The 20235-nt window shown below is 37.9% G+C and overlaps 1 protein-coding gene across 1 annotated transcript in view; it reads left to right on the top strand.

The window, feature by feature from the left end:
* Positions 1-20235, top strand: part of LOC107696366 (protein shisa-6 homolog) — a 106204-nt gene that overhangs the window by 23856 nt on the left and 62113 nt on the right. Inside the window, exons 3-4 of the mRNA XM_016496668.1 lie at positions 11349-11441; positions 16288-16356. Coding sequence (XP_016352154.1) covers positions 11349-11441; positions 16288-16356 — 162 coding nt within the window. The remainder of the gene's footprint in view (positions 1-11348; positions 11442-16287; positions 16357-20235) is intronic.

Below are 20235 nucleotides of genomic sequence, written 5' to 3'. Positions count from 1 at the left end.
GAAAATTACATACGTTTTTTTTTTTTTAAATGTATTCTATAGCAGTGTTTCTCAACTGGTGGGTTGAGAAAAGAGTGTACCGTCAAATAAACAACATCAGCAACAAAACGTAATTCTAAATGTTTTTCTGATGCAAGACCTTTATTTTGAAACATGTGCGTGAAAGCTGTTGACACTTTTTTTTTTTTGCAGTTGTTGTCAGGCTTATTGTCAGTCTCATTATTCTATCGTTATTTTTGTAACTTGTTATGAAATAAAAAGTCTCTCACCTCAGAAAAAACGAACTATCCTGTCCTGTCAGACTGTGCTTGTAGCACACACTCTTCAATTGCACGCGCAAATGCGGCGGCGCACACTGTATATCATTTCACTAAAGCGCAAAAGAAACTATGAGCATGCAACCTGTGAAATAAAAGTAAAGTATAAGTATAAAGTATAAATCACATAACTGGTACTGCTTGTGTTAGCTGGGAAGGATTTGCATGAAGGTATGATTTTTTTTAAACTAATTATATATATATACACACACACACACACACATACATATATCATACAGTGGGTCGCGGCTTGATGACCATGGGAAAATGTGGGTCCTATGGCCAAACCAGTTGAGAAGCACTGTTCTATAGATATTGTTTAGTATTAAAGTGAACCTGAAATGACATCCACAACTGCTTTTACTTGTGATGTATTTTTACAAGAAACATCTCAGTTACGTATTTTAACCCTCGTTCCCTGAAGGAGGGAACGGAGATGTCACGTCGGTGATCGACGAATTGGGAATCTCACCAGCCCGCAGCTCTACAAATATCTGTCAGCGAGGCGCCACAAGCGAGCGCCCAGGAGGATGCAACACTTCTAGTAGAGTGAGCTCGCAACCTGAGTGGGCAGGGCACACCCTGTGCCTGATAAGCTAGGGTGATGGCATCCACTATCCAGTAGGGCATCCTCTGCTTGGAGACGGCATTCCCCTTCTGCTGGCCTCTGAAACAAACAAAGAGCTGTTCTGAGGTCCTGAAGCTTTGTGTCCGGTTCACATACAAACTTAAAGTGCGGACGGGACAAAGCAAAGCTAGGGATGGGTCTGCCTCCTCAGGGGGCCACGCTTGCAGTTTCACTACCTGAACCCTGAAGGGAGTAGCAGGAACCTTGGGCACATAGCCAGGCCGGGGCCTCAGGATTACCTGGGAGTCAACTGGCCCAAACTTTAGGCATGATTCATCGACTGAAAATGCGTGCAGGTCCCCTACCCTCTTGATGGAGGCCAATGCAACCAGGAGCAGAGTCTTCATTGAAAGGAACTTCAGCTCGACTGACTGCAAAGGCTCAAATTGGACCCACAGTAGTGCTTTGAGCACCAGAGACAGGTCCCAAGAAGGTATAGAGGGAGGTCGAGGAGGGTTCAACCTTCTCGCCCCCCTAAGGAACCTGATGACCAGGTCGTGCTTCCCGACCATTCTCCCCTCCACGAGGTCATGGTTAGCGGAAATAGCAGCAATGTAAACTTTAAGGGTGGAGAGAGACTTCGCTCCTACCCTTGCTCCAAGAAGGAGAGCACGACTCTGATTGGACATCTTCGGGGGTCCTCTCGATGGGAGGAACACCACTTGACAAACAGGTTCCACTGCAAGGCGTAAGCGTGTCTCGTAGACAGTGCTCGTGCCGATGTGATGGTGGCCCCTACCTCTTGGTGTAGGTCACCTAGAACCTCCGTGTCCTGTCCAGGGACCAGACATGAAGTTTCCAGAGGTCTGGACGTGGGTGCTACAGGGTGCCCCATCTCTGAGTCAGTAGATCCTTCCTCAGAGGAATCCGCCAGGAAGTGGCTGTCACGAGGAGCATCAGTTCCGGGAACCAGGTCCGAATGGGCCAGTAGGGCACCACAAGCAGGACCTGCTCCTTGTCCTCCCTGACTTTGCACAGGATCTGTGCGAGAAGGCTCACTGGGGGAAATGCATATTTGCATAGGCCCCGAGGCCAACTGTGTGCCAGTGCGTCCGTGCCGAGTGTTCCCTCGGTCAGGGAGTAGAACAGCTAGCAGTGAGAGGTTTCTGGAGAGGCAAACAGGTCTACCTGAGCGACTCTGAAACGTCTCTAAATCAGCTGGACCGACTGGGGATGGAGTCTCCATTTTCCAGGGAGCGCAGCTCGTCAGCCGCAAGTATGAGCAGACCCGGAATGTGAATGGCATGAAGCGACCTCAGATGCTTCTGACTCCAAAGGAGCAAGTGGCGGGCGAGTTGCGACATACGACGGGAGCACAGACCACGTTGTCGGTTGATGTACGCAACGGTCGCAGTGTCGTCGGTACAGAGCATTACGTGCTTGCCTTGTAAGCATCCTTTGAGACGGTTCAAAGCAAGGCGCACTGCTAACAACTCCAGGCAATTGATATGCCACTGCAGTTGGGGGCCCGTCCACACCCCCGAGACTGCTTGCCCACAGCATGCCTCGAGGCCTGTTCTAGGGGCACTCCTGCCCGAAGAAATGTGAGGTCTGACCAAGGAGTGAAGGTTTGGTGGCAGGCCGGTGTGACTTGGACCCGGTGAGTGTCGCGCTGCCAGCCCACCTCGGGACTCGGCCATGGAGCCAATGCTGAAGCGGCCTCATATGAAGCAGCCCCAGCGCCGTGACTGCCGCAGCAGCTGCCATATGCCCTAGGAGCCTCTGAAATTGTTTCAGTGGGACCACCGTCCTGCCTTTGAACAAATTCAAGCAGTTCAACACTGACTGAGCACGTTCCTCTGTGAGGCGTGCTGTCTGTTCAACCGAATCCAACTCCATACCGTGAAAAGAGATCCTCTGCATTGGGGAGAGTTTGCTCTTTTCCCAGTTGACCCAACAAGCTGAGGTGCCTGAGCATCAGGTCCCTGTGCTCGCACAACTGAGCCCCCTCCGCAACTTTCGTGAAGACACGGGGGGACAGGGACAGCCCGAAGTGCATGACCTTGTACTGATATACTCATCCTTTGAACGCGAACTGCAGAAAAGGTCTGTGGCGCGGAAGGATTGAGACATGGAAGAGATGGCGCTCCTGGACCACAAGCGTGGACATTGCACGACCCAGAGAACTCGCCGTGACCTTCGTCGCTCGGAGCGCGAGGTCAGTTGCGGTACGGAGCTCTTTCAGAACTTCCAGATCGTGACCACCCTCGTGCAGGTCCTTCAGTGCTTGAGCCTGGTGGACCTGCAGTAACTCCATGGCATGTAAGGCCTCTCCACAGGCCGCATAAGCACTGCCGGTCAGACCAGATGAGTACCTACAGGCCCGGGAGGGAAGGGACGGTTTGCCCCACCAGGTGGAGGCGGTACTAGGACACAACTGCATCGCTACCGACCGCTCCACCGGGGGAGATCTCTGTAAACCCCCTGGCTGCTCCGCCGTCGAGGGTGGTGAGGGAGGAGGAACTACCAGACCGGCTGCTGGCAGTTAAAGATGCCATCCATGACCTGGTGAGCTCCTCATGCACCTCCGGGAAGAATGGCACCGGAGTGGGTCACCGAGAACCAGTGCGGGCCACCCCAAGAAACCAGTCATCCAACCTCGAGGGCTCGGGACGCGGTGGAGGTCTCAACTCGAGCCCTACTCTCTCAGTGGCCCGGGAAAGCATAGCTGTCATCTCAGGATCCGATTCAGGCCTGGCTACCGTCCCAGAGGGCGGCAGCGTAGCCAAATCTTCCTCTCCAAAGAGCTCCAGCTCGCCCTCCGATGCAGTGATCGACATCCAATCGTCGGGAGGAGCCCCATAGGATACGGCTGGTACGCTCCTTTCAGAGGGCCCAGCATGTTCCTGAGGGAGCTCAACTGCTTGCGGAGTGGTAGAGGAGTGACAGTCCCTGGGAGGTTGGTTCCTCGGAGGGGTCGCCGCCACTGTGTTCCTAAGTCCGCCTGAGCTACTGCCGAAAATAGTCCTCCCCTGACTTCTGCCAGGAAGAGAACTAGATCGAGGCAAAGGCAGAGGCACCGGAACTCCACCCCTTTTGAGGTAATGGAGCCTGGCCCGCAACTCCAAGATGGTCATCTTCCCGCAATGAGAACATGACTCATCCATGAACGCCACCTCAGCGTGCTTAACGCCCAGGCACGTGAGGCAGCAATCGTGACCATCACCAGGCGCCAGGTAACGACAGCATCCAGAAACACATGGGTGAAACGGCATCTATACCATGACGCAACGTCGTCTTTACGAAGTCGCAGCATCGAGTTGGCACAGACGCAACATCGTCTTTAAAAAGACACGCCCACCCGTGAATGCTCTTTTAGCATGCTGAAGCGCACAGGGGAGATGGCCGCCTGCAACACAAACGGGGTAGTGCAGCCTGGTGTGTGCAACCCGACTCAACATGGGAAACCACCACCACTGTAGCGCCGTTCCACCAATATGGAAGGGCTTCCTAGAGCGCGCTGAACTCGTTCTCTGAAGATAAACTAAGCTTGGCAGGAGCAGAACGACGTTATCGCTCGGCTCCGAAGCGAAAAGCTGAGTATGCGTTGCACCTGCTGCCTATTTATACTCGCACTGCAATCAGAGGCAGCTGGATGCAATCATCGCATGCCAATGTGCATTGGCTCGTTTAGATTACACTCGAAGTAGATTGGTCTCTCTGGCGAGATTCCCAATTCGTCGGTCATCGACATGACGTCGAAAGTGACCGACTGAAAGGGAACTGAATATTCAATGAGGGAAAATGTGGTTTGCAATGGGATGGGATTGTGGAGGACTGATTTAAATAGCAGTTTGGCTATTGGTTAAAATTGACCAAAATTATTATTATTTTTTTAAATAGTTGTAAGATTTTTACACTGACTACAAAACAGCTAAATGTCCAAATGTTTCTATTTATTTCCAATAATAACACATTAGCCCCTTTCACACAGTAATACCAGTAAGTTGCCGTAAAATTACCGGAATTACTTTACTTTCACTTTCACTTTTTACCAGTAAAGCGCCAATCACACATCAATTTCAAAATTTCATATTTGTAATTTTTGTTTGTAAACATGGAGGGGTAAACGTGGTCAGTGTTTTTGTTGATGTTTTAAATTTTTGTGTCAAATGTTCACAATCATGCAGCGGCCTTGGCCCAGAGACATCCTATTAGATGACTTTAGACATTTCTTTGATATCCGCAAGCCCGCGCGTAGTAAATACGTCATCTGCTTCAGAATGTTATGATTGTACATGCTCATACCGCTAATCTTCATTCTGCGTTCAAACAGAGCAGATTACTGGTAATTTACTGTTAATGTTACCACTTCTCATACCGGTAAATTGCCCGAAAGGGACTATTGTCTGGTAGATCATCATTCTGCACATGCTAAACTCATACTGTAGCTAAATATGTTACAATTGAATATAAATTAACATTGTTCTTAAGGGGGGCATCATCTGTCATCTTATCCTAAACGTGTGTGTGTGTGTGTGATTGCATCAGAGGAATGCTGCTGTGTTTGATCTTCTCTTTTCTCCTGAGAGCTGGTGACAAAGTGCTCTTGTGATCCATAAAACGTCTGTTTTGATTGATTAAATGCCTTTAAATAGGGCACATAATTTATAAAAAGCTTTCAAACAGAAAGAAATTTGAATGTTTGCTCATCTGATTAATTGGCTGAAAGAAATTCAATCTCTTTTGACTCTCTTATTGATTCCCCGTTCAGAGATTTTCTTTAATTTCTCTGGTAGTCCATCTCTGCGTTTGGTTGACCTCCATGACCTCAGTTCCTTCAATTACTCTGCTCTGTCCATTAGGGTTTGGGTTAGTGCTATTATAATGTATGTATATAATTGATGCATTCATTTTAATCAGACACTTTAAGAAGATCTGAATTTATGAATATAACACTGACATTCGTTTCAAGGTTAAATCCATATTTACATATTTTTAAACAAACGAAAATATTTTTTCAAGCCATTATGCAATTATAATGCATGTGTTTTTATTGCTCAACTAGGAGAAAGTGTTGTTATTAATGCCAAGGTATATAAATTGAATTAAGTTTTTGCATTTGTAGTCCCTTTCTGACCCCTAGCTGAGTTTAAATAACTTTTTAATGGTGGAAGAATGTGCTGTATTAGATTTTCTTTCTCCTTCTGAGCATCGCATGATACGGTCTGAGGCCTCGAATTCACTGATTTATAGCATATACTTATTCCTGTTGTGAGCGCATTATATGCTTATTTAAAAATAGTGTTTTGGAACTGACATGATTCCAGGAATCACTGAATGAAATTTAATTTATGGTTGCAGTTACTCTACAAATGTTAACTTAGCTGATAGGATTGTTATAGTCACACTGGGTTTTCACTTTTCACATGGGAAATAGTGTGTTTCTCTTTCTGAGTTTCATGTTCTGTTGATTTCAGAACTCAAAAGTGAGAAATCAGTTTGCAGAGGTTAGCCAATCACAGCAGAGGACAATTTGCATAAAGGCATAGAAGCCTTAAAGGAATAGTTCACCCCCCAAAAAAAGTGAATTTTCTGACATTTTATTTCACTCTCAGGCCATCCAAGATGTAGATGAGTTTGTTTCTTCATCAGATTTGGAGAAATGTAGTATTACATCACTTGCTCACCAATGGATCGTCTGCAGTGAATGGGTGCCGTCAGAATGAGAGTCCAAACAGCTAATAAAAACATCACAATAATCCATAAGTAATCCACACCACTCCAGTCCATCAATTAATGTGTTGTGAAATGTTTGTAAGAAACAAATCCAACATTAAGACGTTTTGGCCTCAAACCGTTGCTTTTGGCTAAAATATGAGTCTCTATCCATAATATTGCTTTCTCCATTGAAAAGGTCTGAATCAGGAGAAAAATATGCACAGATCAAGCACTGTTTTCAAGCAAAAACAGTCTAAAACAGTTCTGAGCAAATATGTGGGTGGATTTTGATGTGAGACAACAGGAGATGGAGTTTTTCACTGTAGGAAGCGTTATTATGGACTCACATTTTGGCCAAAAGTGACGGTTTATAGTTAAAACGTCATCATGATGGATCTGTTTCTTACAAACACACAGTTTTTCATTTCACAAGATATTAACTAATGGACTGAAGTGGTGTGGATTACTTGTGGATTATTGTGATGTTTTTATCAGCTGTTTGGACTCTCATTCTGACGGCACCCATTCACTGCAGAGGATCCATTGGTGAACAAGTGATGTGATGCTACATTTCTCCAAATCTGTTCTGACGAAGAAACAAACTCATCTAAATCTTGGGTGGCCTGAGGAGTAGGCCTACATTTTGAGCAAACTTTCATTTTTGGGTGAACTGTTCCGTTAAAGGTACAGTAACAAAAATGCCTGTTTAATTCTGTCATAGAATGGGAAATGGTCATGAAATACTAAATGATGATTTTTTTTGGTGCTGGCTTTATTAATGGAAACAAGATTCGAAAATTAGATGGTAAAATTGCGGATATGGCCTCTTTAATCTTGCTTCAGGCTCTTTAAACCAGGACATGAAGATTTGATGTGCATCAGAAGCTAAAATGAAGCAGATCTCTCAGATTAAACATTAGCATGCATGTTCACTCAGTTTTACTCAGTTTGATTAGACAATATGGTTCAACAAGATCTTGTTTTAATAAAAGACTGTCATTAAATATTAACTTTCATCATGCAGCAATGTACCAAAATCACAGTGATGGACAGATCAGCCACTGTGAGGAAAATATAAAGAGAGAGACAGAGTAATGAAGATGGCAAATGGTCCCATCTGCTATTCTCATTACGGGTTTCTTAATGCAATCTGATCTCTGGTATGACTGTTCCCGGGTCATCTTGACACCTGTGCCTTTGATTTCATGTAGAAAGGGACACTTGGGAATTGATTGTCCACACTGACCTGTGATTCTTTATATCTGATTGAAATATCTAGCATGATTAAGACTGCAGTCAAAATCTGAGTTTTCAATATGAGCCATCAGTGTATTTGTATCCATTTTTTAGTTCTGCTATGGATATTTTGGAGATAAAAGATGGATATTATTATTGAAACAAAGGTGCTGATGTTTCATGAAGTATATGGTGGCTACCATATAAAAAGCATTGCATGTTTTTTGTCTGCCATAAATAACACAAAATGGGAATATAGGACTCAAAATGAGAGACCGCCTGAAATTACAGCATTTTTAACAACTCTTGAGACTGAATCTCTCTCTCTCTCTCTCTCTCTCTCTCTCTCTCTCTGTCTGTCTGTATATCTCTCTCTCTCTCTCGTTTACTGTTAGTATTGACCGTAATCGCTGTTCCACCTCAAAACTTCACCAAGAAATATCTCAACACAATTTACACAGCATGCAATAACATGTCTGTGCATCTCTCTTTGTGTGTGGGTCTCTTTAGGTTTTCCTTTGAATTGAGAATAAAAGCACGAAGAGTGTCTTTCCAGTTATGAAAAGCATTTTTCACTAGCTTTGAGAAGTCTGATTCATGTTAGTGAATCATTTCGTTCAAATGGTTCATTTATTCAAGCTCACTTAAACTGGAAAATGGCAAAGTGTCATAACATTAATCATGTAAAGCCAGACATATGAAATAATAGTCAGAAATGTATTTATAATTTTATTTATTTAGAAACTATAATATTTTATTGAATGTTACATTTTCTGTTTGCATGTGAGCAAACAGAAAACGCTGCTACTTTTAATACGTCTGCTCCAGATGACATGTCACCAGTCAGATCTAGGTGCAGCTGTCACAGAACATGCCACAGTCAAGTTGAGTTATTAATATTTAAAATCATGTGCATCAATCGGAGTGTCCGGTGGCTGTAAACAGTGAGAGATGTTGAGGCAGACGCGACGCTTAGAGGACGTGTGCTTATTTATGGATCAAAAAGAGGAAAAAATACATAAGGTAACGTGGCAAATAGGCAGGCTAGTAAGAGTAGAAGGAGGGGCAGATTGTCTGTTTGCTCACATGCATGAATCGGAGTGCAAACAGCAAGAGATCTTGAGGCATGTGAAAAGCGTTTGGTTAAGGGTGAATATTGACCTATTGTGCGTATGACTGTATGCTGTTAGCAGGGAATAGTCGCTGCATTTGCGGTAAAAACGACGGAATTAAGGTGCCAAGAATGTAAGGAGACCCGGGTTGCACTGTCTGTTCGTTCACATGCATCTGTCGAATTGGCAGCTGTCTTTAGCGGAGCCTTTACCGATTACCTCCATTGTTCGCAGCATTCGGCACAATTATCTGTGAGTGATGTCACTCCCCAATACAAACACGCCACATAGTTTAGTCCCGCCCCTGACACTGATTAACAGTTCTCTGTGTAAGACATCGAAAATTAAAATGCTAAAGAAATTGTGATTCCATTTGAGTTTCGGCAGGTTACATGCACGATGCAGAGAGAGTGAAAAAGCAGACGTGGTAATTAATATTGCTATTGAAATATAACAGGCTCATAACTCGTAAGACATGGGAAATACAGTTCAAATGGACTTTGCTTTTCCATTTGAAATTTGGCAGTCGCTGTGCATTCATGAAAGCAAAAATGCAAACGATGATGCAAGATTTGCAATTGCTTTTGGCTTATGTCACAATTTAAATGTCTACATATGGAAAACGCAATTGAAAATACAATTTGCAATTCCTTTTGAAAACTGTCCGAAATATCCTTCCATAAAAATGTCTTTGATGCTATTTAAATACTTAATTTTATGATCAAAGCTCTATAGTTTCAAAACATATAACACAATGCAATACAATCATGATTGACAGATGAACAAATAAATGTTCCTCAAAAGCCTGATGATCATATTTGATGATCACATTTCAACCTGATTTCTCAAGTTATTTTCAAGTTATTCTTACATTTACTTTATACAAATCAGTAAAAAGACATGTGAAGCACAAGCTGGAGGTGGATACTTTTACAATTATACAAAGGCCTTTTACTCGCTAAAAAAAGTTTAACCTATCAATCAGACAGAAGGAATGTAGTAGATTGTGTGCAATAGGTTTTTCACCAAAGTTTTGATCATGCTGATCATTTTGGCACCTTAGAGATTTGCATATCAAACATGATACAGTAGGTTTTATAGGTTTAAACACTTCAGCTGTAGAAGACAATGACATAAACCTCTCAACCCTCCCGTCTCATGACCTTGAGGTAAGCAGCTCTGGTCAGGGATGCCATTACTGTCCAATTAGATGGCCAAAGATTCACCTTCCAGAGGAAGACGGTGAAGTTTCCCAGTGTCCTCTAACCCAGCAGGGCTCGAATACGAGATGAGAGTGTGTGTGTGTTGAGAGTGTGTTGTAGTGACCTCTAAAGCCTCTCAAGTCCACGAGCAGAACCTCTGCCCCATTAATACTTAATGCAGCACCTTGTCTTGACCGCCGTCTCCGAGTGCCTTTTATCGCTTGCTGGCTGAGATGACTTCTCAATAACCGCATGAAATCAAGGCCGTGATGTGATGGATGTGGGGTATAAAGGGTAGTTAAGGCAAGATACTTCAGGCAAAACCATTGGTTTTTCATGCACTGCTCAATTTTGCTTCTGTAACTTGTCTTGTTTTAGGCTAATGGAAAGAAAACATCCAAAATACATATTTAAGTGTATTGCGTATGTATACTTCAATTCATACGGCCGCTGAAAATTCAGCTTTGTGTCACATGAATAAATTACATTTTAAATTATCTTAAAATAGAAAACAGGTATTTTAAATTGTAATAATATTTCACAATATAGCTGTTTTTACTGTATTTTTTCGATCAGATAAATGCAGCCTTGGTGAGCAAAATAAATTTATTTTAAGTACATGAAAAATATTTGTATGTTTTTTTTAGCTTTAATGTTTAACTTTTCAAGACTAGAGGAAAGAAAATGTCCAAAATACACATTTAAGTGCTATTTATAGTGTAATCTATTTGACTTCAGCAGCACTTACATACACCAAACCTCACAGTTTTATTCCTATCTATATTTTGAAGGCTTTTACAGAGGTGTTTGTTCATATATCATTCGCCTGGTTTATACTTCATATCTTTTTATTGTGTTTTCTGCTGACTTGTAAAATATATTGCAAGTGTTATACAATGAAGCAGGGCGTCTGACAGGAAAATGAAATGAAAAAGTAATACACCAAACAGTCCAAGTCCAAAACATTCAAACCTTTCCCCCATCCGCCTGATTTATATTATATTTTATTCCTAAAAACAAAAATTGATTTTTTCCCCCCCTGATTTATTGTTAAAAAGTTGATGTTTTCTGATTTCTGGAGTGATAAAAAGAGATCCAAAATCGCCTCTGAACAAAACGTCACCTCTAATATGTCAACAAAATGAAAAAGGAATGTTTTCATTAATAACACTTGCTGTGTCTGTCTTTGTAGGGCATTATGGGAAAGAAAACTTCCGCAGTGGTCAAGACATTCACAACTTTATCTCCTCCGGCTTTGTGACGCTTGGCAGGGGCCATGTGAAAGGTAATCACACAACAGCAAAAACATTGATAATAATCAGAAATGTTTCTTGAGCAACAAATCAGCATATTATAATGATTTCTGAAGGATCATGTGGCACTGAAGACTGGAGTAATGATGCTAAAAATACAGCGTTGCCTTCGCAGAAATAATATACATGTTAAAATATATTAAAATAGAATAGTTATTCAGTTATTTTAAATTGTAATAATATTTCAAAATAGTAATGATGCTAAAAATACAGTGTTGCCTTCGCAGAAATAATATACATGTTAAAATATATTAAAATAGAATAGTTATTCAGTTATTTTAAATTGTAATAATATTTCACAATATTATTGTTTTTTATGTAGCTTTAATTTATTCATTATTTATTAATTATTTAATTTATTAAAAAATATTTTTTTTTTTTTCAACATTTCTTATTTTTATTAAAGTTTGGGTTTTAGGGTTTGGTGTTTTTTATTTTATTATTATTTTAATTAATTTTTTTACAAACAGATATTGTAAAATGTATTATTATTATTTATTAATATTTATTAATAAACTTTTATTAATAAATAAACTTATTTATTAAGTTTAATTAACTTATTTAATTAACTTTTTCAGAAAAGTTACTTGAAATAAAGCTGAAATAAATATTAAATAAATAAATATAAATATTTTTAAAAATTGTAGATGTAGTTTTAGGAGTTTTAGTATTATAGTGAATTATATTTTATTTTTATATTTAATTTTAATTAGATTTTAGATTTTTAAAAAATTATATTTTATTCGTTTTTTTTACAGTTCTATTTAGCTTTCATTTATGTTTAGTTCAGTTTTGGTTTTAGTAATTTTAGTACTTATTTCAGTTATTTATTATTATTAAATTATTTCAGTTGCCAAATAACATTTCCAATTTTTATTTTTCAGGTTTTTAGGTTTTTTTGTTTGTTTGCTTTTTACAAAAGTTACAAATAAAAAATAAATATTTAAAAATTGTAGTTGTAGTTTTAATTAACATAACACTGTTTGATAACATTTAAGCACAATTTTTGATGCTCAATACTTGTTGAAACTGTTTATATTAATGTTTTCACTTTTAAATCACTCAGCTCCAAAAAGTACACAGATTAGAAGCCCCCGTATGTCTTTTAGCCGTTTCATTTGCCGAGCACATTTCCTAGAGGGAGATTGAGCTGTTGACAGCGCAATAATGATGTTTCCTAAAGCTAATTAACAGACTGAGGAAGCTTGTCGGAAAGAAAGCAGCTGCCAAGCGTCTGTGGCCTCGTCTCCGCTCCTCATTGTTTCTCCTGAGTGAATCACCACAGCCCACATAATGCAGCATAATCAGCGCGCCACGGGCCGATTGTTAACACTACAACAACATAATCATCATGTGGCACTGAAGACTGGAGTAATGATGCTAAAAATACAGTGTTGCCTTCGCAGAAATAATATACATGTTAAAATATATTAAAATAGAATAGTTATTCAGTTATTTTAAATTGTAATAATATTTCACAATATTATTGTTTTTTATGTAGCTTTAATTTATTCATTATTTATTAATTATTTAATTTATTAAAAAATATTATTTTTTTTTTCAACATTTCTTATTTTTATTAAAGTTTGGGTTTTAGGGTTTGGTGTTTTTTATTTTATTATTATTTTAATTTATTTTTTTACAAACAGATATTGTAAAATGTATTATTATTATTTATTAATATTTATTAATAAACTTTTATTAATAAATAAACTTATTTATTAAGTTTAATTAACTTATTTAATTAACTTTTTCAGAAAAGTTACTTGAAATAAAGCTGAAATAAATATTAAATAAATAAATATAAATATTTTTAAAAATTGTAGATGTAGTTTTAGGAGTTTTAGTATTATAGTGAATTATCTTTTATTTTTATATTTAATTTTAATTAGATTTTAGATTTTTTAAAAATGATATTTTATTCGTTTTTTTTACAGTTCTATTTAGCTTTCATTTATGTTTAGTTCAGTTTTGGTTTTAGTAATTTTAGTACTTATTTCAGTTATTTATTATTATTAAATTATTTCAGTTGCCAAATAACATTTCCAATTTTTATTTTTCAGGTTTTTAGGTTTTTTTGTTTGTTTGCTTTTTACAAAAGTTACAAATAAAAAATAAATATTTAAAAATTGTAGTTGTAGTTTTAATTAACATAACACTGTTTGATAACATTTAAGCACAATTTTTGATGCTCAATACTTGTTGAAACTGTTTATATTAATGTTTTCACTTTTAAATCACTCAGCTCCAAAAAGTACACAGATTAGAAGCCCCCGTATGTCTTTTAGCCGTTTCATTTGCCGAGCACATGTCCTAGAGGGAGATTGAGCTGTTGACAGCGCAATAATGATGTTTCCTAAAGCTAATTAACAGACTGAGGAAGCTTGTCGGAAAGAAAGCAGCTGCCAAGCGTCTGTGGCCTCGTCTCCGCTCCTCATTGTTTCTCCTGAGTGAATCACCACAGCCCACATAATGCAGCATAATCAGCGCGCCACGGGCCGATTGTTAACACTACAACAACATAATCCACCCGCTTCCACTTTCATAAGCAATAACATTTAGATTAATAACCGTCAGAGGAATATCGGTGACATCACGCATTATTAATTTGATGCGAAATGACCACTTTGGTTTGCTCGGCTAATAAAGGATGTCAGTTTGTGGAATCATCTCTCCATTGAGCTAACTGTGCGACGCTGCTGCTTCAGATGCGGCGCATGATTCAGATGCGACTGTAAAAGAGGATAAAGTTAATAGCCTCACGTGCCGCGCTTCCTCAAGGTGAAAGAGTTTAATAAGTTGCTTAAGTATTATTTGCTTATTCAACTTGGCTCTGAAGCCCTGCGGTTCATGCAGATTGGCCTTAATCTTCACCCTGTTTAATTCCACCTGATTGAATTTCTTTACAGATCCTCTCCAGAGGCGACGGAGCTGCCCGCTCGATCTGCTCCTCAAACTCTCCGCTGATTTTAGCTGAAAGCTTGTTAAAGTCAACGTGAAATCAAAAACTGAGACGCTTTACTTTCTTAACCCTTTGAGCGGTACGGTCCCACATATGGGATTGTTATTTCCGTTCCCCTGGGAGTACGGTCCCACATATGGGATTGTTATTTCCGTGCCCCTGGGAGTACGGTCCCACATATGGGATTGTTATTTCCGTTCCCCTGGGAGTACGGTCCCACATATGGGATTGTTATTTCCGTTCCCCTGGGAGTACGGTCCCACATATGGGATTGTTATTTCCGTTCCCCTGGGAGTACGGTCCCACATATGGGATTGTTATTTCCGTTCCCCTGGGAGTACGGTCCCACATATGGGATTGTTATTTCCGTTCCCCTGGGAGTACGGTCCCACATATGGGATTGTTATTTCCGTTCCCCTGGGAGTACGGTCCCACATATGGGATTGTTATGTCCGTTCCCCTGGGAGTACGGTCCCACATATGGGATTGTTATTTCCGTGCCCCTGGGAGTACGGTCCCACATACGGGATTTAGAATGTTCGGTGACATCACATAACTGCCAAATTCAAACTGTGCTTTTGCGCTTTAGCTGGCGCTGAGCCAGAGAGAGACACGTGCACTGCGCTTGTCATATTTTCACAACTATGCAGTGTTTTAACCACATAATGTTTATTTTTAGGTTTCAGACATTTAAATACACATAAGTATTAGCAAAACAATACATTTAGAGTTTGTAAAATACACACATATGTCTGTGGAAGCAACAATAACAATCCATTCAAATGTAATTTGCCGGTTTACATTAATATTTGAATATTAATTTAATATTAATATTAATATTTTTGACATTTTTAATGAGTTTTTTTTATTTGGTTTATACAGATGTATAATTTTTTTTTATCAGTTTTTATATTTTCTGTTTTCATTTTCATTTTAGTTAAAGTTTTAGTAATTTAGTTGTGTTTTTGTCAGTTTAATTTATTTATTTTTTAAATACGTCTATAAAGTTTTAAATTAATTTATTTCATTTTTTGTTTTAGTTGTTTATCTTAGTACATAGTAGTATTTAGTTCAACCAGCTGAAATAAAATATGTTTTTTTATATATATATTTAATTTTATTTCAGTTAACATTCTTTTTATTTCAAGTAACAAAATGTTATTTTATGGTTTTGGTTTAGTTTTAGTTAACTATAATAACCCTGATATATCTTTATCACTATATCCTGTTGATGAGAGAGCTATTTTAGTATTATTTATATGCTATTATATTATTAATATTTTGAATTAGCTTTTACTTTTTATTTTAAGTTTTCATGTTAAGTTTTAAAAATACAGTTTATAAAGTTTAGCTAAACTAAAGTTTTAAAAATGTTGTTATGCACTTTTGTCACTTGTGTTAGTTTTTTATATATTTATTTTTTATTGCAATATGTATATTTTATTTTAAATACTTCAACTTAAAGTTTTCAGTTAGTCGTCAAGCAACATTTATAAATTTCATTTAAATTTAGGTTTTCTTTTTATACATACAATATATATATATATACATACATACAAAATGTTGTGGTTGGTATGATTTTACTGGATTTTAAAGAAATTGTGCTCACCAAGACAGCATTGATTTGATCAAAAATACAGTAAAAACAGTCAAATTTAGATTTTTAGAAGTTTTAGTGTTATAACAACTCTGGTCAATGACATTTAAGCACAGCTTTTGATGCTTAATACATGCTGAAATGGTTTATATTAATATGAAGGACTGTTTGATGTTGGCTTTATACTTACGGACAGTGTGTTCTCTGTGTTTGTGTGCATACGTTAGCGTGAGGTGTGTTAATGTTTGTGTTTCCGCAGGGCAGCACTCTGTAGATGATCTCGGGCAGCTGTCCTGGCAGGGCGAGCTGGACGTTCCTCTGTCCTACAGTATGTATCGTGCTTCAGACACCACACACACGCTCCTCCTGCTCACAGGTGACCTTTGTGCTCTACAGAACTGCTCTTTAGATGTTCCAGGATCTGTTGGAACCAAAACAACTGAGTGATAAAGGCTGCTTTTGAGCAGAGGAAAAACTTGCAGCAAAAATGTCCTAAAATCAGGCATCAATAAGCAAGTTCATTTTATAAGAAGCCTTGAATATTAAACTAATTTGGCGCATCTTTACGAACACTTACACCAAAATGTAATCTGATTTCAAGGATAATTTATTTATTTATTTATTACAATTTATATGTGTACACTACCATTAAACATTTTGATTTTTAATGTTTTTTAGAAAGAAATCTCTTCTGCTCACCAAAACTGCATTTGTTTGATCAAAAATACAGTAAAAACAGTAATATTGTGAAATATTATTACATTTATTACATGTTTTCTTACATTGTAACATTTTAATTAATATATTTTCATATATTGTAAAATAATTTATTCATTATTCAATTTATGCAAAGCTGAATTTTCAGCATCATTACTTAGTCTGTTTGATACAGACATCTTTTGTAACATTATAAATGTCTTTACTGTCACTTCTGATCAATTGAATGCATCCTTGCTGAATAAAAATAATTTCTTTAAAATTATTATTTTTTTGGTGTTTTTAGTTACCATATTGCATTTTTAGTTAGTTTGTTTGTGTATTTATTTATTTATTGCTGTTATTTTTCATTATTTATTTTATTTTATTTTTGCTTGATTTTGGGACATTTTTTCTATCTTTAAGTATTTTGCTGGTTTCAAAGTGTTCATTTTTGCAGTGTCCCATCTAGAAGACATGCTGAGATGTTTTGTCAGATTTCTATTCGAGGAAAGATTTGAATCTTGCTCAAATTAAATGTTGGGTTTTGTTTATTGTGTGTGTATTTGAGAATGATTTTGACATTAACAGATGTGACACGTAGTGTTTTATAGTTTGATTTTAATCTGGGTGCTTGTAGGGTAAATGGCGTTTTCGTGTTTGGAAAGCAGTGGTTCTGCTTTAATGTGTTCCCTTGTGCTTCATATAAACTAACTTTTTGATTTATTTCACCTCCTGCTCCAGCAGAAGCAAGTTTGTTGTTGGTTCATTTCTCGGCGTTTTTCCCAGTACAGTATCTCTAGGTTATTAATGACTGTTGTTGCGGATTTCTCCTCGCTGTTACCATGGTGATCCTTTTAACTACTGTAGCATATAATTCAACAACAGCGTTTGACTCTGAACCAGCAGAAATGCCTCTTTGTTCAAAGCATGGGATTTTCCTCTGACCTGCGTTAATTAGAGCTTTAATTATACAGCAAACGTTCAACAAACATTATTAGTGCTGTTTGCAAAAGCTATGGCTCATACTTACAGTTAATGATTGCAGCAAACCCCTGCGTATTAAGCGTTTGTGCTACGAACTGTTGAGGAAAGTTGTGCTGTTGCTTTTCCTGATGCCAGTAAACCATGCAGAAAATCACTGACATTTGCATCAGAAAGTGTCTAAATGTAGTTTAGTTTTACACAATGTTCTCATTTATTTTCTGCATGCATGTGTGTGTTGTTTTAGTGTTGTTGAGATAATACTATAACTATTACAGTTTTTAATAATATTTTGAATCAATTTGTATTTCTAGGTTTTTAATTTAAATTTGTAAGTTTTAGTAATTTTGTTGTGTGTTTCTGTCATTTTTATTATTTGTTTAATGTCTGTATAGTTTTTTTTGTAATATTTTAAATTAATTTTATTTGTATGTTTTTCTTTCATTTTAATTTTAGTTAAGGTTTTAGTAATTTTGTTGTGTGTTTCTGTCATTTTTATTAGTTTTTTTTAAATATGTCTATATTTTTATTGATATTTTGAGTTTATATTTTTTGTTTTAATTTTACTTTTAAAGTTGTGTAATTTTGTTGTGCTTTTGTCATTTTTTTTACATATATCTGTATAGTGTTTATTAATATTTTAAATTGTTTTTTATTTTTAATTCTGTTTTTAATTTAATTTTAGTTTGTTTTAATAATTTTGTTGTATTTTTGACATTGTTTTATTCATTTTATATATTTTTTATTTGTCTGCATAGTTTTTATTATTATTTCAAATTATAATTTTTTTTATTTTCTGTGTTTGTTTTAATTTTAGTTGGTTTTAGTAATTTTGTGGTAAGGTTTTTGTCATTTTTATTATTTTTTTGTTATATATGTCTATATAGTTATCATTAATATTTTATTTTTATTTTATTGTTTAATATTTGCCTTTTTTAATTCTATTCTTTTTTGTCTCTACAGTTATTATTATTTTTTTATTTCACTTTTATTTTAGTATACCTCAACTTAAATGGTTGAGGTATACTAAATGGTTTCGACTTTGGGGAAGTCGCGGCCTAATTGTTAGAGAGTCGGACTCGTAACCCAAAGGTTGCGGGATGGGTCACCATACTTGGCCACATGTCACGTCACGTCACGTCACGTCACGTCACGTCACTTAAACTAAATGAAAATGAGAAATGATGCCTTGGCAATTAGCTGAAATGAAGTTTTTTTTTTAAATTATTATTATTAATTTATTTATTTCAGTTAAAATGTTATAACATTATACAAAATTTGATTTCAAGTGAAAAGCGTTTTTTATGGTTGTAGTTTTAGATATCTTTAATAACCCTGGCATACACGTGTTCATGCATTGCAGGTCAAGTGAGTCCCATTGGTCCAGTCTGAGCTAATAGACTGTTTTACAGCTGTTGTGTTGTAGATGCGTTTCGGCCGTCCGTAAGGACTCTGTGTGTAATCGCAACAGATTTTCAGTGACCCCGCGAGCAGGAAGGTAATATCTTTGGCAGTATTTCAGCTCAGATGTTATCCGCAGCTGAAGCCTCGCACCTGTTTTGACGTCCAAACAGACTGTGGCGTTTCAGAGATCAGTGCCGAGGAGTGCTCAGATCCACTTAGACGTCAGACACAAACAGCTGCCTGTCACTATGATCTGACTGACAGGCTCTGTGTAAAGTCGAATAACCTTGCCTAAGCGCGTAACGCCGTTCACATCAATCATCTGTAGTGAAGGCGACACTTGATATTTTGAACGTCGTGACAATTTCCACATCAAACGCATAAGATGAAGCTCCACGAACGCCCTTAAACTCTTAAAGGGTTAGTTCACTCAAAAATGAAAATTAGTCCATAAATTACTCGCGCTGAAGTCATCCTAGGTGTATATGACTTTCTTCTTTCAGACGAATCCAGTCAGAGTTATATTAAAAATTGTCTTTGATCTTTCAAGCTGTTTAATGCCACTCAGCAGGTGTTGCATGCATCAGTCCAAAAGAAGTTAAATAAAAAGCGCCCATCCATAAAAAAAGTTTCTCACACGGCTCCGGGCGGTGAACAAAGGCCTCCTGTAGCGAATCGATGTGTTTTTGTAAGAGAAATATCCATATTCAAAACGTAATAATAACTTTAATGTTGCTTGCACCAACAGTCCTACATGGAAGCAGCTCCGGGCTGATGACGTATGAGTTCAGCGCTGCACATGTACCGGTGAGTCTCGTGAAAACCAACGTTTGTTTACAGGATCAAAGGTCTCCTCTTGGCTTATATCGAAATCCTCTGACATTCTTCTTTACAAATCCTCGTTTTGTACTTCTAATTCGTGATCGTTGTTTTGTTTCGATCTCTCCGCTGCGCTTCTGCATGCATCACTTCTGAGCGGCGCATGCGCAGCGCTGACCTCATACGTCATCCGCCCGGAATTGCTTCCGTGTACAACAGTGAGTGCAAGCTAGATTAAAGCGATTATTACGTTTTGAATATGGATATTTTTCTTACAAAAACGCATCGATTCGCTACAGGAGGC

Source organism: Sinocyclocheilus anshuiensis, unplaced genomic scaffold (assembly GCF_001515605.1).
Source record: "Sinocyclocheilus anshuiensis isolate Anshui unplaced genomic scaffold, SAMN03320099.WGS_v1.1 scaffold62, whole genome shotgun sequence".
Classification (NCBI taxonomy): Eukaryota; Metazoa; Chordata; class Actinopteri; order Cypriniformes; family Cyprinidae; genus Sinocyclocheilus; species Sinocyclocheilus anshuiensis.
The sequence above is the reverse complement of the archived record's forward strand: the minus strand, read 5'-3'. Positions and strand labels throughout refer to the sequence as shown.